The following is a 23,295-nucleotide window of genomic DNA, read 5'->3' as shown; positions in this document are numbered from 1 at the left end:
GGCTCGCGGTCACGTGACGAGGGGTGTGGGCCGCGTCCCGGCGGAAACGTGAGGGACCGAGCAGGGAACGGCAGCTGGAAGCGGCGGGAGCGGGGCTGGCGCCGCCGGAGCAGACGTGCCGCAGGGCGGGAGACACGGCTGTCACCACGGAGCCCGCGAGCGCTAACACGGCGGCGGCTACCGCCGCCTCGCGGGCCGCGGGCGCCGGGGACCAGGCGAGCTCGCTGCCCCCGCCCAGGATGCAGCGCAGGAAGGTGAGCGCGGCCGGGGAGTGGGGAAGGCGGCTGGTGGGGGGTACCGACGAGCTTGGCCCGCAGCTTTCTACCCTTCCCCAGCCCCTCCGCTGCCTCTCACGGGCACAAAACTGGGGGGAAAATAGCGGCCTTGAGCCCCCTGCGCCCGCCTCCCGCGCTCTCTCATTGGCTCTCGCACGGGCACGCCGCGCGCTGATTGGCCGCCTTGCCTGTCACTTATCGCCCCCAACGGCTGCCGCTCCCCCTCCCCCGCACAGGCAGCGGGTTCCGCCCTTTGACGCTTCCGATTGGGCAGGCCGCCGTAGAGCTGATCGCGTATTGGTTGGGCTGCAGTGCGGGGCTTGCCGCTGATTGGACTTCGCGGCTGTCCATCCGCCCCCAACGGTCACCTCCCCGCGCGTGCCCTGTCCCCCCTCCCATATCTAACTCCGCCCCCCCGGTTGATGTTGCCGTGGGAGCAAGCGTCGCGCTGATAAGCCGACTCTGCCGTCATTCACGCGCGGCTGCCCCGCCTTTTACGCTTCTTCGAGCCGCCATTGGCGGGCCCTCCCTTTCGCCCCTCCCACTCGCGCTGCCATTGGCCGAGGCTGGCAGGGCTCCGCTGGGTGCAAAACAAAGCGGCGCGGGGGCCGCGCTCCCGCCACCGGCGCGAGGCCTCCCCCCCCCTCCCCTCATGGCGGCCGCCCTCCCCCGCTCCCCTCACAGCGCCCGCCATCGCCGTCCCCTCACGGCTGTGCGCCCACAGGAGTCCCGCCGGGGATCTCACCGTACCCCGAACGACATTCCGGTTGTCCCCTCAGCGCGTCGTGGTTTTAAACCCAGGTGGAAATTTAGCGCCGCGCTGCCGCTCCCTCATCCTCCCCCCCCCGTCAGTGTTTACCCTCCAGCTTCTAGGTTCAGATAAAAACAGTTTGATAATAAAAAACGAAGTAAAATATAATAATAGTGGTAAATACTAATAAAAAGGGGCAGCTGGAGGGACAAGATGAGTGGGAAGGACCCACCAGGCCCATCCAGCCCAACTCCTGGCCCTGCCCAGGACACCCCAAGGGATGAGGTGGGAACCTTCCCCATGGGGGAAAAACAGATCATGGAATCCCAGGCTGGAAAAGACCTCCAAGATCATTGAGCCCAACCTGTGACCCAACACCATCCTTTGCTTTAATAACACCCAGTGCTCCCGTGACTTTTCCTTGGGGATCAGTTTGCAAGAAGCTTCTTATTAAAGGCGCTGATGCTGCATATTTATTAAACCAATACATTTTTAGTTGAATTTACCCATCTAACATCTCCTGCCATCCCTGGAAGTGTCCAAGGCCAGGTTGGAGCAGCCTGGGTTGGTTGAAGGTGTCCCTGCCCATGGCAGAGGGGTGGGACTGGATGAGCTTTAGGCTCCTTCCCACCCAAACCATCCCATGATCCCATGAAATATTTTCCATAATATCCAATTGAGGTGCTCCCCGCTAACGTGGGGGCTGTGCCGTTGCAGAGGAACGCAGGCAGCAGCTCGGATGGGACGGAGGACTCGGATTTTTCCACGGATCCCGAGCACACGGACAGCTCGGAGAGCGACGGCACGTCCCGGAGATCCGCCCGCGTGACGCGCTCCTCGGCCAGGCTCAGCCAGAGCTCCCAAGGTAAAGGTCCTGCTTCAAAAACCCCCAAAGAAATTCAGCCTCTTCAGCAAAAAAAAGGCTCAGTGCACTCTGTGTTTAGAACCTAAACGTGTAGGATTTAAACATAAACAGGATTTTGTATTCATTTCTTTGGCTGTTATTGGCACAGCAAAAAGCACCTTTACACGTACATATTGTACAGGTGGGGTTGTGTAATCTAAAGGTGATGGAAACCAAAACACAAGTGTCCTCTGTTCAAAAGATAAAGCTGACAAATTGTTGAGGGAAGGAGGAGTCAAACCCCATAATTCCACTGCCAGCTTTGCTTCATTTTTCTGAGAACTCTAAAAGTCTCCTTTCCATTCCTTTGGTGCTGGAGCCAAGCGAGGGAGAGGGGGTTTAGGGGTGAAAGTTGGGTTTATCTCCTTTATTTGTTTGTTTGGGGGGTTCTGTGCCTGAAGGGGAGATGTATTTTTGTGCTGTGCTGCCCCTGCTGTGCGATAAACCTTACCAAATATTGGCAGTTATTTTGTGTGCTCCTACTTTGGCACCCAGGCTGTAAAAGGAGACATGGAATGAGTCCACCTCCTCTTTTTTTAGTGTTAGTGTGGGCAGTTTTTGGCTGTTAGTTCATGTGTTGCCATCTGGCATCACAGGGAGGAAATGACAGCAGATAAAACCTTATTTCCATTGCTCCTTGTAGACACTTTGATTGAAAAAAAACGTGGTTTGTGACAGATTTTATTGCAGATAAGAAATACATGTGTGTGGTCATGTGGTAATTAGATCTTAAAAAGGAGAGGGAAGGTGTGTATGGAATATCTGTAATATTCCTGGGTTAGGACAGCATTATTTTAATGCAAAATAATTGTTTTATATATATTCCCTGCCCATTGCAGGGGTTGGAACTCGATGAGCTTTATGGTCCCTTCCAACCCAAACCATTCCACGATTCTTATGATGTAATGATTCTTATGTGTAGGATCACAAACCCACACACAAATCCAAATCCCAAATCAGCTACAAATCCAAATCAAATCCAGATCCCAGAATAGCTACAAATCCAAATCCAGATCCCAAATCCAGGCCCACACTGGAAGCCATCCTGCTCTTCCCAGGGCTTATCTAAACACCGATAGTTCTTATCTAAACTAACGGATCTTCAGCTTTCCAGAGGGAGCTGCTTGATAATTACCGGTTAATTAAGTGATTAAGTCCCGAGAAAGCTGATGTCATTCCAGACTGCCCAGTGTGGGTGAAATCCCACAGATTTTATCTGGGAAGGCCAGAGCGGGGTGAAAGTGGCAGGATAGAACTCTGCTGTTCCAGAGGTCTTCCTCCTCCTCCTCCTCCTCCAGGGCAGGCTGTGGGGCTGGGCAGGGTGTGGGGGCTCTGGGCAGGGTGTGGGGCTGGGCAGGGTTTGGGGCCTGGCAGGGTGTGGGGGCTCTGGGCAGTCCCTGCTGGTTCTGGGCCGTAATTCCTGTGTTCCCTGGGCTCAGACTCCAGCCCGGTGCGGAACCCCCCGTCGCTGGGCCCGGAGGAGCCGGTGTACTCCACGCGCAGGGTGACCCGCAGCCAGCAGCAGCCCGCTCCCGTCACCCCCAAGAAGTACCCGCTGCGCCAGACCCGCTCCTCGGGCTCCGAGACCGAGCAGGTGGTGGATTTCTCAGACAGAGGTGAGTGCCGGGGAAGAGCTCTGGGAAAAACCCTCCTCCCGGGGTATCCCCAGGGCTGGGGGTTGGAGCAGCTCTGGGCTCCGGGTGTGCCTTTCAAAGCCTTTTCCCGGATTTGTGACGTATCCTTTGTTATCCGTGTCCTTGTCCAGACACTAAAAACGCGGCGGATCACGACGAGTCCCCCCCTCGCACTCCCACCGGGAACGCCCCTTCCTCGGAGTCGGACATCGACATCTCCAGCCCCAACGTATCCCACGACGAGAGCATCGCCAAGGACATGTCCATGAAGGATTCCGGGAGCGACCTCTCCCACCGGCCCAAGCGCCGACGCTTCCACGAGAGCTACAACTTCAACATGAAGTGTCCCACTCCTGGCTGCAACTCCTTAGGTAATTCCAACACAAAATGTCCCACTCCTGGCTGTAACTCCTTAGGTAATTCCTGGATGTAACTCCTTAGATAATTCCAACACGAACTGTCCCACTCCTGGTTTTGACTCTTTAGGTAATTCCAGCTCCAGGATCGATCTGCTGGGCTTTGCATTCCTGCTGTGGTATTCCAAGTTGAGTTATACGCCCTAAAAACCATGGAGTTAATTAGGAGCAGGAATATTAAGGAGAAGTGGGATAAGAAGCCTAAATGCAGGTGTGTCTGCAGGGCTATTCCTGGAGGTGTTTTCTGCCTAGGAGTGATGGGGAATGACAGGATAAGGACCAAAATAGGAGGATGAGCCCAGGGGTGGGAGGAAAATGCAGAGTCTTGCAGGCAGGGAACTGATTTTTGCCAGAAATAGGTTTCAGCCCCAAATTCCTGCTCCACTGTACCTGGCTGCTTGCAGGGAGGGCAGCATGAGAAAGATTTTCCTTCCTTTTGCCACAAAGCAGGAAGTTTGCTCCTTCCATCCCACTGAGCCTGCTCATGTGAGGGATCTGGGAGAGTTTTGAAACCTCTTTTTGATTATTTCTTACAAGCTGGGTTGTTTTTGTGCCCCTCTGCAGGACACCTGACCGGGAAGCACGAGCGACACTTCTCCATCTCGGGGTGCCCACTGTACCACAACCTCTCAGCAGATGAGTGCAAGGTGAATGTTTGGCCTTGTTTTACCTTCTGCTTTATCCTCCCGAGGGATTTGTAGGACAAAATGCCAAGATTCAGAATTTTTGAAGGGGAAACAGAGCTGGCACAGTGGCACAAAGCTGATGTCTTTGGCTGTGAGGCAGCAGTGTTTGTGTGTCAAACCCAGTTCAGAACATTCACCTGGAAAAGGAAAGGGATGACAAGAGTTTGCTGCAGCACTGACAGTGAATTTTGGGTTCCAGGTGCGAGCCCAGAGCCGGGATAAGCAGATTGAGGAGCGGATGTTGGCCCACAGGCAGGATGACAACAACAGACACGCCACCAGGCACCAGGTAAAACTGGGAGAACCTCAGCTCCTGCCTCCCAGAATCCATGGATTTAACCTGACCTCCCTTCTCCACATCTGTCAGCTGCTGTCACCTCCAGTGTGTCCCAGCAAAGGCAATTCCTTGTGCCCCTCCAGTGGGACTGGAGCAGCCAGGGAGAGCAGCTCTGTCACACCAGAGGAGGCTGCAGCGTTCTCAGGAGGGGCTTTGATGTGCAGGACGAAAGAATTCCTGCACAACTGTAAACTGCAATTTGGCTCTGACTAAACAGAAAAGAACCAAACCAGGGGAATTACATTTTTCAGCTCCTGAGTGTTGGATTTGAGTCCAGATGAGTCAGCTGGGAGCTCTCCCCATGATTAAGCATTCCATGAGGAGTGCTCCCTGTCTTGTGGGGCTGAGGTGCTGTGGCAAAGGCTGTGGTAGGAAGACAAATATCCTGCTTTACATACCTGTGTTGGGCCCTGTTATTAACAGAGGGTTTGGTTCAGAGGCAGCAAACCCCATGAAACGAGAGCCAGGACATTGGGGTGGGAATGGGAATGGGAATGTTTGGAGTGGATGGAGCAGATCCCACCTCTGGTTTTTCAGGCCCCCACAGAGAGGCAGCTGCGATACAAGGAGAAGGTGGCTGAGCTCAGGAAGAAGAGGAACTCAGGACTGAGCAAGGAGCAAAAGGAAAAATACATGGTAAAAGCACTAACTTTGAATATTCCCTCCTTCCCCCCGGTCTGGAACGAAACCACTGAGCAGGAGTTTGGCTTTCCCAGTCATCCTGCAGCATTCCCAGCCCAAAAAGCTGCAAGATCCCGCAGCCTGGTAGCAGCCTGGCAGCAGAAGTGTTGTTTGGTTGTTCCAGGAGCACAGGCAGACCTATGGCAACACCAGGGAACCTCTCCTGGAAAACCTGACCAGTGAGTACGACCTGGAGCTGTTCCGGAGGGCGCAGGCACGGGCGTCCGAGGACCTGGTGAGACTGAGCTCCCACAAACCTGTGGCAATGCACCTCACATTTGGGGGAATGGGGAATTTCTGGGGTTTGTGGTACTTGTGCAGAGGAATCCGAGTTTTTAGAGCAGCTGCAGCCCAGCCAGGTCAGCACAGTGACACAGGGACAGCGTTCCAGTGCCGCTCATCCCGAGGCACTTCCCGCTGGAAGCACAGCTGGAGCTGAGCGCTGCAGGCAGGAATGCTGCAGTGCCAGTTCACAGGTGGTTTTGGGGAAAGAGGGGGCACCTTCCCCTGCTGGAAGGGGGGCTGAGGGCTGGTGGCAACAGAAGCCACCTTGGCAGTGGCCAGTGACTGAAATGCAGCTCAAAACCTTGTGTTGCTGAAGCTCCTGAGGCGCTTCCCAAAGCCTTATTCCACCTCCAGAGGGGAACCAAAAGAGCCTTTGATCCTTTCCATTTACAGTTGTGTATCTGAGGCAGAGCATTAGGCAGTGTCCTATCCCTGTGGATCAGGATTCACATCCATGACAAGGATTTGTCATCCATGGCAAGACATTGGCACCGAGACATGGACTCAGAAGACTCGAATGACGTGATTTCCTTGAGGAAAACGGGTCCCTTTTCTTCTGCACCTGCTTTTGATTTGGTGTTTTTCCCCTTCCCAGGAGAAGCTGAGGCTGCAGGGCCAGATCACCGAGGGCAGCAACATGATTAAAACCATTGCTTTTGGTCGCTACGAGCTGGACACGTGGTACCACTCCCCCTACCCCGAGGAGTACGCTCGGCTGGGCCGCCTCTACATGTGTGAGTTCTGCCTCAAGTACATGAAGAGCCAGACAATCCTGCGCAGGCACATGGTAAGGGCCAGGCCACAGCTCCTTCCTTGAGTTTCAGATCTGATTTTAGCTTGTAAGAGATTTAAACCGTGGCTGGTGTAGCTCAGTTGCTGTGGGAGGTGAGAAGGCTGCAGGTTTCCTGGTCTGTCAGCAGCTGCTGTAACTGTTTCTGTGCTTACACCCTGATTTTGTCCTTCAGAGAGTAGTGACAGCCTAATTTTGTCCTTCAGACAGTAGTGACACCCTGATTTTGCTCTCCTGGCACAGGCAAAGTGTGTTTGGAAACACCCCCCGGGGGATGAGATCTACCGCAAGGGCTCCATCTCCGTGTTCGAGGTGGATGGGAAGAAGAACAAGGTGGGAGTTTTTGCTGCATTTTCACTGTGGTTGTTCCTCAGCCCTGCTGTGCCTCAGCAGTTCTATCTGCTTGGAGATGGGGGTCAAAATCCCTTTCTGAAAGTCAGTTGGGAGATTTCTGTGCTTGGCCTCCCTCAGCAGATTGTTCCTGCCCATCTCCCGTTCCCTGGGAATACTCAGTCAAATTTGGGTGAGGGTGGGAAGCAGCCTGACTGACTGGGGGTGACCTCCTCAGCCCTGCCCTGAAGGGATCTCAAACTGCAGACTCAGCACCTCACTTGGGCCCTGTCCAGTTTTGTCCAGCCTTGAATGTTTCAGAGAAAGGTTCAAAGAAGCAAATCCCAGAGGCTGGAAGCTGGGAGGAGGCTTTCCCAGTTGCCAGAGATGATTTTAGAGGATTGACACAGTAGAGAGACCCAAGCTCTGCTCCCCTTCTCTGAGGGGGTGATGCTTGGGGCATTCAGGGCCTGACATCACAAACATCCACTCCCACTGGGATGAAATGCCATCCCAAAGGGAATTGTCTCCTGGCCCAGCTGCTCTGTCATTTCTCAGAGGGTTCAGGACTTTCTCATCACTTCCCATGGACAGTTTTATCCACACTTGGGATATTCTACTGGAATAAACACGTGTATCCTGCTCTTTTGCCTCTAGATCTACTGCCAGAACCTGTGTCTGCTGGCAAAACTCTTCCTGGACCACAAAACCCTGTATTATGATGTGGAACCTTTCCTCTTCTATGTCATGACAGAAGCTGACAACACTGGCTGTCACCTGATAGGATATTTCTCCAAGGTGAGTGGAAAACACACACACCTTCATTACCCACCTCACCAAAATGAGGTTTAGGACCCCAGGTACCAGCACTGAATCCAGCACCCTGAGTTTTTGCAGTCTCAGGGTTTGGTGCTTTGGGGAACAGATAAAGTTTCCAACCTGAGCTTTAAGGTCCCTTTCCACCCAACCCATTCCACGATTCCATGAGTCTACAACTCCATGACCCAGGAGTCTGAAGCCATCCCAGGCTTTCAGCTGTGCAGCAAACACCCAGTTTAATGGCTGGCACAGTCAGACACCTGACCAGGCTGGTGGCAGGAGGGGATCACGTTCCTGGGGGTCAGGCAGGTTCTGCTGCTGTCCCTCCTGTCCCCTGGTGTTGGATCAGTCATGTGGGCTTGTTGGGATCATGGGATCCTCACTGTTTGCACACACCTAGGCCTGTTCATCCTCCCTGCTCTTTGTTTTTAGGAGAAGAATTCCTTCCTCAACTACAACGTGTCCTGCATCCTGACCATGCCCCAGTACATGAGACAAGGCTACGGCAAAATGCTCATCGACTTCAGTGAGTGGGGAGGGAAATTCTGAGGGGAGAATCACAGCCAGTCTCACAGATCTGGTGGAGGTTGAGCGGTTTCCGTGGTTTGGGCAGTTTGAAGAGGTTTTTTTTGCTGTTTCCAGGTTATTTGCTGTCTAAAGTAGAGGAGAAGGTGGGCTCTCATGGTTTGGGCAGTTTGAAGAGGTTTTTTTACCGTTTCCAGGTTATTTGCTGTCTAAAGTAGAGGAGAAGGTGGGCTCTCATGGTTTGGGCAGTTTGAAGAGGGTTTTTTTCCTGTTTCCAGGTTATTTGCTGTCTAAAGTAGAAGAGAAGGTGGGCTCTCCTGAGCGTCCCCTCTCCGACCTGGGGCTCATCAGCTACCGCAGCTACTGGAAGGAGGTTCTGCTGCGGTACCTGCACAACTTCCAGGGCAAGGAGATCTCCATCAAAGGTGAGCTTTGGGGCTAAATGAGCCTGGATTGGGCCACTGTGCATCCCCCTCGCCTTCCTCAGCCACCAGGCAGGGGTTTGTGGAGCACATTCCTGGAGTCGGGAATGATCCCTTCCCAGAGCTGCCCCCACTGGGGCTGAGTCAGTCTGCAGGGTTTTCAAAGCTTGTGTCGGCTTCTTCTTTAAAAAAAACACATTTGTGAAAAGATTCAGGGGAGAGCTTTGTCTGCCTGTAGGTTGGGGTGTTAATTTTAAAAAGAAAAATGGCTCCAGGAGCCAATATTAAGAATATTTGGACTCTTAGTAGTCTGTTGGTGGCACCTGGGAGTGTGTGGCACTTCATAGGGTTATCAGGGTAGTCCTGCAAAGGCAGAACTACATCTTCCAGAGGATTGCACCTTATTAATGTGAATCCTGACATTTATATCACTGAAGCAGTGCTGGATGTGCCTCCCCAGCCCATGCAAGGAATTTCCTGTCTCATTTCCAGAGGATTTACACAAAACTCCCTGTTAAACCCCAGCAGTTTGGGGGCACTGTGGAGGGATTGATCCCTGTTCTAACAGCACTGCTGGGGTTTTGCAGAGATCAGCCAGGAGACTGCAGTGAACCCCGTGGACATCGTGAGCACCCTGCAGGCCCTTCAGATGCTCAAGTACTGGAAGGGAAAACACCTGGTCCTGAAAAGACAGGTCAGCTTGGGGAGGGTTATCCCTGTGTTTTTATTTAGCTGGTGATTACGAGCTTGCTGAAATCACGGTGTCCTTTGCTGGGTTTTTTCCAGCCTTCTCATTCCAGTGGGGGAGAACTGGGATTTCCAGATAAAATAGGACTTGGGTGTCCAACCTGATTGTTCAGCAGTGCAGAAATAACCTTTATTGCCCTGCCTTTGGTGTGTGGGAGAACATTGCTCATTGTAAGTGGCTTTTTGTGGGAGCAATGGATCAGCATTCCCACCATGGGCCTCACCATGGCTGCCCTTCACTGGGCAAGTGGATGACATGGAATATCCTGAGCTGGGAGGGACCCACCAGGACCATCCAGCCCAACCCCTGGCCCTGCCCAGGACATCCCAACATCCCCCCCTGTCCCTGAGGGTGTTGTCCAAACCCTCCTGGAGCTCTGGCAGCCCTGGGGAGCCTGGTCAGTGCCCAACCACCCTTTGGGAAGAACCTTTCCCAAAATCCAGCCCAGACCTCCTCTGACATACAAGTGAATGGAATTAATGGAATCCTGAATGAGTCCTGTTTGTTCCCTCACCAGTGGTTTATAAATCCCTAAATTTGCCTGTTGTTTTCCCTTCCCTGGGACTTCACTTTGTCAGTGGGGTTGAAGGGCTTCTGGAAGGCTCTGTGGAGGAGTTGTTGTTGTTTTGGTGTTATTTTGAGCAGTGGGTGGGTGAGTCACCTTCAGATCTGTGGGTTTGGGTTTGTGACATTGTGCTGGGGATAATTCTCTGCCTGGCCCACGTGTTCTGACCTGCCCTGTCCTTCTGTCCCCCCAGGACCTGATTGATGAGTGGATAGCCAAAGAGGCCAAGAGATCCAACAGCAATAAGATCATGGACCCCAGCTGTTTGAAATGGACCCCTCCCAAGGGAACCTAAGTGTCCCTCTCTCCTGGAGCCAGTGCCCCCCAGCAGTAGAAGCTCCCCTGGGATCTCTGTGTGTCCATTGCTGTTGTGGTGGGCTGGTACAGTACCCCCAAACCCCCACAGATCAGCTCCCCCTGGGGCTGGCCTGGCCTGGATCATTGTGCTCCCACAGTTCTGAGGAACTTTGATGTCTCGGCCTCAATGAGGTTGCAAGGATTGGATCTGTAGGATTGGATCTGTAGGATTGGATCTATATCGGACCCCCAGCAGCGCTGGCCCAGGAGCTCTGACACTGGTACTGTACCTGTCCAGCCACTGGTCTCACCCTCCTGTTCCTGCTCCAGTGAGCTTGTGTGTGTCCTATGAGCCAGCTCTTCCTTCCCTCAGGTTCCTGGAGCTCCCAGCACTGCAGTGACTCCTCTGGCTTTTGGACAAGGTCAGATAACTGGGGAGGGTCTGGTTTTCCAACGAGCTGCAGTTACACCAACTGCAGGGTTTTAACCAGTCCTGGTCCATTCCAGGCCTGGAAGAGTTTTGGTGGGGTAATGTTCCACCTCTTCCAGCAGTTTTCCATAGGTCTCTCTGTAGTTAATGATGTACAGGCAGAACTTGCCTGTACCTGAGTGAGCTGCTGAGGGTGTGAGAACACCCTGCTCCGAGATGTTCCTGTTACTCCTGCAGCTCCCACATCTGCTGGAGAGACCCCTGCATTGCAATTCCTGTTTTTCCTCCTTTATCTCTTGGAGTTAGTGAGTCCCTTTACACAGAAACAGTGTATTTAGCTGGAGACACGTTTCCCAGAGCAATCCCCCTTGAATTGTGGCTCTCTTCGTATTGCAGAGGGTTATTTTTTCCCCTCTAGACTGAAGAAACAAAAACTTTGGACAGATTTTTGCTGGCCTTGTCCAAACAGCCACAGAAACTGCAGGAGTTGTTGGGTTGCCCAGGCTGTGCTCCAGGGAGCTGTGGGATGGGTCATCCTCTGGCAGTGCATCCTTGTTTCTCTTCGTAAAACAAACAGAAAAAAGAAATAAGCTTTGACTTCCTCTCTCCCACCAGCGCCACCAGAAGAAACTCTCCTGCAATGGCTCCCCAGTATAACCACTGTCCTTGTGCCACCTGTATGGCTCCAGTGTGACTAAAATCGGGGACAGGCTCGGGGTAGGGGCTGGGACCATCCCAGTGCTGATTTCATGGAACCTTCCAGTGCTTCCCCACGGAACAGGCTCTGACATGAAGCACTCGCAGTGTCCTGGCAGGTGGGAGCCATTCCCTGTTAACCACTGCCCCATCCTGGCCTGGAAGGGTTCTCTCTTGCTCCTCTCTTGGTTGTCTGTCCTGGAAAATTAAAAAAAAAAAAAAAAAAAAAAAAAAAGAAAAAGAAAGTTCCTGCTCAGTGCCCAGCGTGGACCTTGTGGGCATTACTGAACCTCCTGTCCGTGCCCTGCCCTGTCACTAACGCAGATCCTGACGGGATATCCAGGGAATTCCATCCCTTGGGGAGTAGGGAAGAGGGCCATCCTCCTGCAGCAGCTGTTCCCTGTTCCCATGGTGTGGTAGAATGTGCTGTTCTGTTCCTGCTCCTCAATAAAGCATGTTCTCTGCTCCGCCCTGGGCTCGGGGTCGTCATTGTCCCACTCAGGGGAAGCTCATTCTGGAAGCCCAAGGGGCTGATTTTCACCCCATCCCTGGTGCTTTAAGGGTTGGGGCTGGAGCTGCCTCCAGGCTGAACCTTTCCAAAATATCGTCATGTTTTGATGGCTCTGCAGCTCCTTGTGCACAGGAGGAAACCACGAGGAATATCTGGGTGTTGCCACATACTGGGAACTTAAATATTTGGGATTCTGTCCATCAACATGTTTGTGTGGATTCCACCCCTGTTCCAATGCTTTACCACCCCTTCCATGGAGAATTTTCCCCTGGTATCCAACCTAAACCTCCCCTGGCACAACTCGAGGCCGTTGTTGGTACAATAAGAGGTTTTTCCCACGTTGGGACAAACTTGTTCCCGCTTTTCCTTCCCTGAGATCTCCCTGCACCTCCAGGAGCTGCTCCGTGGGTGCTGCTCCTTCTCCCAGCTGGGCACTGACAGCTCTGGCTCCTCCTTCCTTGGTGGGATTGTTTGGGGCAGGATGTGGTTGTGTTGTGGAAGGAATAGGTGGTTGATATCCCTATAAAGAACAGGAGAGGGAAAGAGGGAAGCAGGAAGGAAAGGAAGCTAAATATGTCCAATGACTTCAGTTGTTTCTATTGTGATGCCTGAGTGACTCTGAGCTCGGTTTAAACCCCTCTAAGACAGTCCCTCTGCCAGTGACTCCGCCCTCCTGGTGTTCCAAACCCATGGAAAGAGCTGGAACACCAACCCCTCGCACCAGCTCACAGGCCAGGGCAAAAGCAGCTCTATTTTTGGGAGCATCCCCTGTAATTAACTCTGCTTTTTGTCCCCTGCCCTGGGCCCACACGGCACAGAAACCACCCAGACCTGGGTCTGGCTTCCAGCAAAGAGGGACACAACAAAAGGAAAAGAAAACATCCCCAGGAAGCCAGTGGATCCCAGAGGCTCCTGTGAGTTTTCTGCAATAGATTTCCAACTCCCAGAGCTGCTGGGCTGGACCTGACACCCTCCCCCAGCACCACCACTGAAGCCTGGGCTGAAAGGGGGGAACACTCCTGGATTTGGGCCTGCTTTGCACACCCAGACACAGGGTGGGTTGGGAGGGACCCATCCAGGGACACCTGACACCAGGTGGGGAACAACAACAAAACGCAGTGATTAATGTTGGCCAAGACTCTTCCTCCCCTGACTGGTTTTAAACTCTTGGAGCTGCTGGTTTAGGGAATGGCTTTGCTGGAATTCCAGAGGCACACCAGGGACGTGGCTTGTAATAAACTCGTGCCTGGCTGACTGATTTCTGGGAGTTTTTTGTCAGACAGGTCAAAAAAATGGTGTCTTTTGCAGAAAAAAGGCAGAATCGAGGTCACAACTGACCCTTTCTCTCCACTTTCCAAGGACAAAGCTCAGATGGACAAGGACAGTGTCAGTGCTGTCCTGGATCACGTGGAGTCCCAGGTTTGGGAGGAGCCTGGTGTTCCCACTGCCCTGGGACACGGACACAGCGTGTGTTAAATCACTGGAAATCAACATAAACGTGTCTGTTAGAAAAGTGTCGGTTTGTGAACCTGCAGGAAGATCTTAGATCAGCTCGTTCTGGGCTCTGCCACCCATAAAATGTGACACCCAGGCCCTGAACCCTTCAGGTCCTAAACACTTCTCTCTTCTTTTCCTCATTTTCCATGTCTTGTTAACTCGGCTGATTCAGCCCCAGGCAGACACTGATCTCTGTAATTCCAACAAAGAAGCAGAAAGGTTCTTTTCCTTAAATTTTGCAGTTTAAGATCCCCTGTAGAACTCACAAGACACTTCATTCTTCTCAAGTTTTCTACTAAAAAGCAAACTCTTGCTGGGGCTGCGAGAAACCAACTTTACAGATCAGTTGGATTCAAATCACATTTAACAATCTTAAAATCTTGTTTCCCAGCCCCCAGTGGGGGATGTATTTATTGGTGCATCCCATTGCCAGCCCAGGAGTTCCGCTGCCTCGTGTCCTGGAACCAAACCCAGCCGATTAAAAGAGTTTTAAAACTTCCTGAACTGTTTTTTTTCTGAGTTCAATTTGATAATTCATCCCCCTGGATCCGAGCGATCCATTGAATCCCAGTGACCGCAGAACTCCCTGGAAAGCCCTGGTGAGATGTCAGCGAGGAAAAGCTCCAGGATGTTTTCCAGCAGGGCCTGGAATGCTGGGAGGGCAGCAGAGGGAGCTGCTTTCCCAGGGCAAAGGCAGGGAGCTCCTGGAGCTCCGTTTGACTTTGGTTCTGTCCATTTTTCCCTATTTTCTGGGCAAAAAAGGAACGTTTGTGTCCGGGGGTATTTGGGCTGTGGGAAGGGCACGGGGAGAGTTCCCATTCCCGGGCTCTCCGGGGGGGTTTTACCGATCCCCAGCTTTGGAGGGTGCGGGTGCAGGATCAGAGGATCCTCATGGAATGGGTTGGGTGGGAAGGGACCTCAAAGCCCATCCGGTGCCAGCCCCTTCTCCCGGCGCGGTCCCGGCGGGATGTGGCCCGTAGGTGGCACTGGGATTCCATCGGGATGGGCTGACCCCCTTAACCCCTGGCTGCCACCACCCCCAGCCCCGCGCTGGGATGTCACCGGAGCCGGAGGGTCATTTATTCACTGTCACCTTGTGCACCTGATCCGGGGGTGGGAACAACCTGCAGCCCCCCAACCTGCGGCAGGAGGGGATTGGCCTCCCCAAAACGCCCTGGGAGGATGATCCATTCCAGTGCAGCTCCTCTGGGTCTGCAGTTCCCACTAAAATCCTCTGGATCTGCCCCAGGGCTCTGCAAGTGTGTGGAACAACACGGGATTTCCCCATTCCTGGGAAGGGAGAATTTTGGAATGGTTTGGGAAGGGACTGTAAAGCCCCTCCAGGGACACCTCCCCCTGTCCCAGGGTGCTCCAAGCCCCGGGACCCCCAGAGTGAACATGGGACCTGTTGCAGCTCCCGGAGTCCTGCTTTTCCATTTTAATTTCCTTTATTTTATCATCTCAGTGCCCTGATGGACACCCAGAGCTTGCTGTGCCACCCCACGAACGTGCTGTGGGATGTGAAGAGCCTGGGATTGGTGCTGCGAGGTGGGAGGTGGATTTTCCAAAGGTCCTTGTCCCCTCCCTGGAGGAACAATGGCTTTCCCAACAGGAGCAGCTCCGGCTGCTGGTGTTGGGAATCTGGTTCTGGCTGTGACACCAAACCCTCCCAGTGCCAGGGCTCAGACACCAGCAGGGAACTGGTCTGGAGGGACTGGTTTGTGACAAAGGGCTGAATCAGGTGGGGAGGGGCTCCCACACATTCCCGGGAGATGCCCAGGGAGGGAGGAAGAGCTTTTAGGGAAAGGTAACTCACTGGAACGGAGGGAATGGAGGAGGGGGAAATACGGGATGACTGACACAAAACCCCCCCTGAGCCCTGGAGTGTTTGAGATCCCCTTCCTGGGCAGGAATCAGACTTTTTCCAGTCAGGCTTTTCCCTAACACAATGTTTTTTGTTCTTCCGCTTTTCCCATCCTGGGAATGACTTCCACCCATGATTCCACCTCTGCTCCCATGCGAAAATCCTTCAAACACCCCTGGGAGAAAAGGGCTGGATGAGGGGGGGGACACCTTCTCCTGGAAGTCATCTCTGGGGCACATCCCCTTCCTTATCCATGAGGGAAGCCCTCTGGAGTCCCCAGAATCCAGCAAAGCCACAATCCAGCTGCAAAACCAGTTCTCCAGATGTTTTCCTTCCCTTTGCGCCATTAGAACCAGTCCCACCAGCCCGGTTTGGACTGGTCCTGCTCCTGGCACACCCCCCCAGCCAGAGGGAGGGGGGCCTGGCACTGGGAATGTCATCCCTGTTGGCACATCTGCATTCCTGGGGTGGGCACAGCTGCACCAGGGGCAGGTCCCCATCCTGGGGCAGGTCCTTCATCTCCAAGGTGTCCCCAAACCAGCATTTCTTTAAAAAAAACAGCCTTTGCAGCCCTGGGGGGGATTGTTGGGAGGAGATTTAACCTGGGAGGTGGATGGGGGATGATGGGCAAGCTCTGAGTGATGCCCATGAGAAGAACACAATTAAAAGTTCAGGGCCTGACTTGGGAGAGAAATTTAGTGTTGACACCAAGAGGGCAGAATTTATAAACCACAAAGACGCAGAAAAGCAGAGACGGAGAAGAAACGAACACAGAGAGTGAGTGAGAGTGTCCCTGTTTGGGAAAAAAAGAGAATTAAAAAAAGACTGAAAATTAGATGAGAAAGGATGGAAATCTGAAAAAGACCTGAGAGCCCCTTCCAGGGCCTAAAGGGGCTCCAAGAGAGCTGGAGAGGGACTGGGGACAAGGGATGGAGGGACAGGACACAGGGAATGGGTTTAAACTGAGAGAGAGTAGGATTAGATGGGATATTGGGAAGGAATCCCTCCCTGTGAGGGTGGGGAGGGGCTGGGATGGATTTCCCAGAGGAGCTGTGGCTGCTCCATCCCTGGAAGTGTCCAAGGCCAGGTTGGAGCACCCTGGGACAGTGGAAGGTGTCCCTGCCCATGGCAGGGGGTGGATCTTTAAGATCCTTTCCAGCCCAACCCATTCCATGATTCCATGACCTGTCAGGAAAAGGCTCCTCTGCACAGACCCCCCTTTGGGTCCCTCATTTTTGGGTTCCCAGCCCTGGTCAGGGGGTTTCTCCCCGGGGGTTCTGCCCACGGGTCCAGCTCCTGCAGGGAGTTTTCCCTGTGATTCAGGAGGTGATGCAGCTCCCTCTGAGTCAGCCCAGGAGGGGAGGGACGGGGGCCCTGGAGCTGCTCTCGGCCAGACCAGCTCCAAACCCGACAGCTCAGGTCCTGAGCTGCTGGCACAGCCCGGGACACTCCCCTGGAGCTGATAAGGGGAATTGCTGCTGCAGCTCCTGGGCTCCTTCCCACAGGTGGGAGAGGGCAGGAACGGGGATTTGCAGCCAGTGCAGACAAAGGGCCTCGGGACGAGTTTTCCTTTGCCATCCACTGGAAAAGGGACTTGTTTCCTCCCTGGAAACATCACCTGTGAGAAGGAGATGGGCCACAGTGCTGAGAAAAACATCCACTGACTTTCGGAGGTTGGGCCACCCCAGGGGACAACTGGGAGGCAGGAGAACACCTAAATTAGAGCAGAGTAGTAGAAAACAGGACTTAAAGGCTGAAAATTCCCTGTTGCCCTGCCCCAGCCCAGGACCCTCAGAACCAGAGCCCTCTGGGTTGCCTTTCCATCTTCAGATCCAGAGGCCTCCACGTGCCTCAGACTCATCCCATGGGCTGCTCTGACGGCCCCAGAAAGTGGGAGAAACTTCCCCCCCCACATTCCATCAGGGAGGGAGCCAGGCAGGTCCCTCCATCCCGAGGAGGACAGGGCAGGACAGGGGAGGCCAGGGGGTGTCTGCTTGGTACAAACACCCCACAGGGCTCTAGCAGGGGTTGCTGCTCCCCCTGACTCCCACAGGATTCCACATGTGGGATTTTGGGGCTCAAGGATTTTCCCCAAAATGTTCCAGTCTTCCCATCTCCAGGGCACAGAGGGCCTGGAGGAGCCTCAGCTCCTGCTCCCCAGCAGGGCCGAGAGCTCTGAACTCCAAACACCCCTTCCCTCTGTAATTATGGGTTATTTTTAGGTGTCCCTTCCTTTGGCTATTCCGGGCTCCGCATCCTCCGCAGGGTGAACCGGAGAAGGTGCTCGGAGCCGAACCCGCTGGGTTGGGAAGCAGCAAAACGAGGCTTCTAAACCCGGCTCGGAGGCGTAGGAGCCACTGGCCAGGGCTGGCAGGGAGCCCTGGCCCAGCACAGACCACAGCTCTCCCAGTCTGGAGCTGCCAGAGCCCCGGTGGTTCCACAGGGCGCGGGGGGAGAGCGGGATGGGGGCACTGGGCTGTGCCAGGCCTGGAACCAGGGGGCTGGGGGGGGTTTGGGTGGGGCTGTGCCCCGTGCAGCTCATCTTGTCCCTTTTGGGTCCAATCCTCAGCGGGTTGGCACTAAAAGCTTTAATGGGTGATGGATTTGATGCCTGACTGTGGCGTTGGGGGTGGGCTCAGCTCCAGCTCGGGAGGTGCTGGTTGTCCCAGCCCCACTGGAAACAGGGTTTCTCTTTCTTTAAAGCTTCTCTTTCTTAAATCTTTCTTTTCTTGTTCTCTGCAAGTCCCCCGTTTCTTTATTTTTATATGAGCTGGTCTGGGGGCTTGCTCAGCACTGGGTAGGTTGAACATGTCACTGTGACAGGGACACAGTTCCCAAAGGGCAGCAGGAGGTCAGGAGAGCTCCTTCCACTGCTCACAGTCCCCTCCGAGCCCTGGGAGGGCTCTCCCCCTCCTCTGAGGGTCTTTCCCATGTCCCTGCAGAGAGGACACTCATCCCATCCCCACGGGAGGGTTTCTCCTCCTGCTCTTGGTGGGACACTTCCGACTCTCCTGACCCAGACCCCTCACCCCCTGCACCTCGGGGCTCACAAACGCTCCTTATTCCCGGATCGCCGCAAAGACAGGACTCCCTGATCCCAGGGAACCCCTTCCTGCTGACTGAGCTCTGGAGGGGGAATCCACGGTGGAGTTTTTGCCAAGAGACTCCAAGCCCGGCCATCCCGGCGTGGGTTCCCTGATTCCCGAGGGAACAGCCCCTGCAAAGGCCAGGGGAGGAAGGGAAGAGGTGCTGAGCTGCTTTTGCATTGCCCCGGGCAGACCGAACCGGCCCCTTCCTCCGAGCGGGGATTTAAACAGCCCTGGGGTTGTTCCCGGCTCCCACGGGAGCCCGGAGGAGCCGGAGCTTCTCCTCCACCGGGACCTGGGGCTGCTCCCCCATCCCGCTCCCATCTCCTGGGGCTGCTCCTCCATCCCGCTCCCATCTCCGCTGCCTCCGGAGCTCCCCAGGAACAGGGGCCGGAGCCGAGGAACAGGGGCCGGGACCGGGACAGAGGAGCTCCCGAGCAGCTGGTTCCAGTTAGAGCCGAGACACATGAAAGCCGGGTTTATATTTAGCCGGGCCGCTTTGAGAGGAAAGCCTTTTATCCTCCTGGCTGGTCATCCATCAAGCCCTGGGGAGGGCGGGGTGGCGTCTCCAAATAGATCCCAAGGAAAAGCGGCCACTGCGAAACCACATTTCCTCCCGGGAGGGCTCTCCAGGGACGGGCGATCGCCGCGGCCGCGCCGCTGGTCGCCAACCCCGGGCCGGGCTGGTCACGGGAGCTGGCAGGGACACACAGCCCGGCAGGGACACACAGCAGGGCAGGGACATCAGGGACACACAGCAGGACAGGGGGACACAGCAGGAGAGGGACACACAGCCCGGCAGGGACATCACCCGGGCAGGGAATCGTGGCATCGTGGCCCCAGAGCTGCCCCCGAGCCCTGATCCTCTGCTTCTTGTTCCTGCAGGAATGGAAACTGCCCCTGGGGATTTTCCAGCTGGTTTCCACCAACAAATCCCCCCTGGAGCAGGAGCCCGGAGCAGGGATAGATGGAATATTGGGGAGATGTCCTTCCCTGGGAGGGTAGGGACGGGATGGAGGGGATTTCCCAGAGGAGCTGTGGCTGCCCCATCCCTGGGAGTGTCCAAGGCCAGGTTGGAGCACCCTGGGATGGTGGAAGGTGTCCCTGCCTGGGACAGAGGATGGGAATGGATGTTTAAGGTGCCTTCCCACCCAAACCATTCCACGATTCCATGATTCTGTGCTCCAAAGGCCCCTGGAGGCCAGGCTGTGTGTTTGTCACTGACACAACCCCTCAAACACAGGGAATTCCTCCTGGGAAGGCTGTTCCTGCCAGGCTGCTCCTGCCACTCCAATGCTCGGCTCCAAAGCTTTATCCATGGCCGAGAAAAACCCCGGGGAGGAGGAACCTGCTGTCAAGGACAGGAAAAGGCTCTTGGCTGGGAGCTCCTCTTCCCCAGGCCAGGAGAAATTCCAGTGGATTCCCTCCAGGTTTGTGTTGGCGTCGCTGAGAGGGGACTTGGACCCTGTTCCTGCGTTTCACAGCCCTGCTGGGAGCAGGAGGGCACTGGATCCTTGCAATTCCCTTGGCTTTTCCAAAGGCTCTGCATCACTGGTGATGGGTTTGGAAGCCCGGAGTGCCCTGGCTGGCTCCAGGGATGGAATTGCCACCACCAGTGGCACAGGGGGAGTTTTTGGGCTCCAGGGATGATGATTTCCAAGGTCCTGGGGGCAGTCCCAGCTCTGGGGCAGCAGGACCCACCTGGAACTGCTCTGATTCCATGGAGGTTCCCTCCCCTGGGAAACGCCTGGGAGGGGCTCTGTGTGTGCACAAGCAAAACCAGTTTGGGACTGGAACCAGCCTGAGATTAAACCATTTCCTTTGCTCTCTTTCCAAGAATGAACTTTATTTTTCCAGTTGATCTGAAAACAGGGAATATTGAGACTGGGGTTGTGTGTTTTGTTTTTCTTTCTCTTCTCTTCCTTGTGCCTGGATGAGCTCCCAGAAAAACACAGAAAACGAAACATTTATTTTTCTTCCCAGTGAGAAAGTTTCTTCTTTTCTGGGAAGAGGTGCAAGGGTCGGACTGGAGCTGCCACCATCCTTGTTTTGTGAGGAGCAAACACAGACAGGGAATGCAGGGCCTGGCCACACATCCTGGAGAAAGGGGCTGCAGGGAAAGGCTGGGAACACGCCAGAAAAATCTGCTCTTGTGACTGGAGAGTGTTTTCCTCCTCCACAGCTCCCCAGACTCAGAGCCCTTCGGATTTCAAGGGCTTTGGGGAGCAGAAAAGGGATGACTTTCCCACTGGAGGAAGCAGGGAGATGCACAGGGAGGAATCTGTTGATTTAACTCTCCCTGGAGTTTCAGTCCCACTCTCCAGGTGGGATCCAGAGCTGTTATTTCTTCACACTCCCACTTTTCGTGTCGTGAATTCCCTCCCACGAACAGCTGGGGGGGTTTATCCCCTGAACACCCCCCTGGGATTCCCTTCCAGCACAATTCCCTGGTGGGGACGAGCCCACCCGTGGCTGCTGGGCTGAGTTTTCCCTGAGTCACCCCCAGCAGCCACTTCCAACCCCCATTTCCTTTTCCCAGTTCCTGTTTTTTGGCAGCTGCTGTGACTCCCCCCGGGGGTGATGCCCTGGGGAGATGATCCCGATATTTAATGCTCAGCTCTCAGGGCCAAACACTCCCTGTCCTTCCTCAGCAACACAGGAGGAGGAACTGGGTCTGTGCTTTATGATTTCCACGGAGAGGAAAGGCTGGATTCCTCCGGGAAGGAGCCTGGGACACAGTGCTGGGAGAAGGGAGAGGATGGACCAGGCTGAGCATTCCCAAAGCTGTGCAACAGCAGTTACAAAACCTGAAACTGGGCTGAACTCCCCTGGTTTCAGGTTTCACATCTCTGGATCATCAGGCAGATACTTCCAGCTGGGGAATTGCTGGATGTGTGTGTGTGTGACTTCCAGCAGCTCTGGAAGTGTCAGTGATGTCCTGCAGGAATTTGGGGTTGGAAATCAGCCTCTTGAACCTGCAGCTTCTGGAGAACAGGAGCTTGGTGGTTGTTCCAGCATCGAGGCAAGGCCGGGATGGGGAATCCCTCATTGGAATTTGGGAGGTCTGGAGGAGCCTGAGACTCATTTGAATCTGGTTTTGCAAACCTAAACACTGATGTATCAATCAATCAATCAATTAATGTTTTCCCATGGGCTGGCCTGGCCCACTCTGGCCACGACCCCACCAAAGACACCTCAATACTCACCCACTGATTTAATCCCAGTCTATTTTCAAGCCTAAATCCTCATTCCCTTGAACATGGGCATTCTCTGAGCTGGATTTTATAGCCTGGGGCCAGCTCAGGTTGGTTTTGTGTTCTGTTTGCTTGTGCAATGGGTTTTCCTTCCTTAAAAGTGATGCAAAATGCAGCTGTTTATTTTAAATGATTTGCTCCTTTCCAGCCCCTTCCTGCTCGGGACAGGCACAGGTTGGGAAACTCCTGGTGTGTGACTCAAACTGGCAGGACTGGAGCTGGGAAGTGGCTTCCACACGGGAAGGGACACGAGTCTCCTGCTTGGGGGAGGGATTTGAAAGAGGGGATGATAAGGAAAACGTGATAAAAATCGTGTTTAAAAGCCCAGGAGAAGTAGGGGGTACCTGGTGCATTTATCATGCAATTAAAGTAATAAAAACAAGCAGAAAAGGCTGAGAGGGTGGACCAGGGAAGGGCTGCTCCACCCTGGTGTGCTCCTCCCTCCCTGGATCCACTGCTGATCCCTGAAAAGTGTCCCCAGCGCTCAGGGAGCCTTTTCCCAGTGCTGGAATGACAATTTTCACAGCTCCTGTTGCTGAGTGTCTCCTGCTCCCAGAGCCCTCACATCATCCCCTTTCTGGCCTGGAGATTGTTGTTATTTTCACTTGGTTTAATCCCTGGCAAGAAAACAGGTGGGACTTGAGCTGGGAAAGATTTTCCAGAGGCCAGAGAGATGGAGCAGGGCAGATTTAGGAATAACTTCACTCCCTGCAATTTGTGGCCATTGGGAAGCCATAAAATCATGGAAAGGTTGGAAAAGAGCTTTAAGGTCGAGCCCATCCCCTGACTCAGCAGCACTAATCCATGTCCCCACGTCCCTTTCTGCCTCCCTGGTGTCTGCAGGAACACTGAGCCGTGGGGAAGGCTCAGCAGCCTCCCATGGGCTCGATCCAAGGGAGATTCCTGCTCCTGTTTGGGCTCCAGGGATGGGAGACACCGGGAAAGGTGTCACCCGAGGTCATGAGCTCTCCAGGACTCTCTGCTTTGCTCAGGGGCAGCACCAATCCCTGGGTTTGGGTCTCCAGGGCGTTACTGCCACAGGAATGACTCCCAGTGGCTCCCTGGACTGAGGATAATGGAAAAACCATTTGGTTGTTCATCAGGTGGGGAAACAAGGAGCGTTTCCACAGCCACGGGAAGCAACTCCCGGCTCCAGGCTCTGGAGGTACCAGGAGGCTCCGTCAGCACCGGGAAGGGAGGGGAGGAGGCAGAGCCAGGGATTGCAAGAGGGACAAAACAAGGGCAGGGACAGCAGAGGGTGGAGGAGATGGAGGGTGGGGATGGGCTGGGCCGCTCCTGCATTCCCACCTGGGAGTGCTCGGGAGCCAGGGAAAGACGGGGGGGGGTCAGGTGAGGGATGGAGGGATCACAGTCCCTCCCTGGAGCACGTTGGGTGTCCTGTGGTGTCACCACAGGCTGCCCCCAAACCATCCCAGTGACCACAACTGTTCCTGCTGCTCCTGCATCCCAGGGGCGCTGTGCAGGAAGAGTC

General features: G+C 54.5%; 1 protein-coding gene across 2 annotated transcripts; it reads left to right on the top strand.

The window, feature by feature from the left end:
* The first annotated feature begins 1 nt into the window (after position 1).
* KAT7 (lysine acetyltransferase 7) lies at positions 2-12,060 on the top strand. Of its 2 annotated transcripts, XM_027697081.1 has the most exons (16): positions 2-254; positions 1,744-1,891; positions 3,370-3,546; positions 3,696-3,935; positions 4,545-4,627; positions 4,866-4,955; positions 5,541-5,639; positions 5,809-5,919; positions 6,565-6,756; positions 7,003-7,092; positions 7,747-7,887; positions 8,341-8,434; positions 8,551-8,579; positions 8,741-8,858; positions 9,443-9,549; positions 10,362-12,060. In XM_027697081.1, exons 1-16 carry the CDS (start codon positions 240-242, stop codon positions 10,461-10,463), a joined length of 1,836 nt encoding a protein of 611 aa, XP_027552882.1. In that variant the 5' UTR covers positions 2-239; the 3' UTR covers positions 10,464-12,060. The 2 variants fall into 2 exon arrangements, with proteins under 2 accessions (XP_027552882.1, XP_027552879.1); XM_027697078.1 differs by lacking the exon at positions 8,551-8,579 and having other exon boundaries at positions 3-254; positions 8,712-8,858.
* Positions 12,061-23,295: the final 11,235 nt, after the last annotated feature.

This window comes from Neopelma chrysocephalum, unplaced genomic scaffold (assembly GCF_003984885.1).
Source record: "Neopelma chrysocephalum unplaced genomic scaffold, ASM398488v2 Primary Assembly neopelma1_118, whole genome shotgun sequence".
In the NCBI taxonomy this organism is placed as follows: Eukaryota; Metazoa; Chordata; class Aves; order Passeriformes; family Pipridae; genus Neopelma; species Neopelma chrysocephalum.
This window is presented reverse-complemented; position numbering and strand designations above follow the sequence as displayed.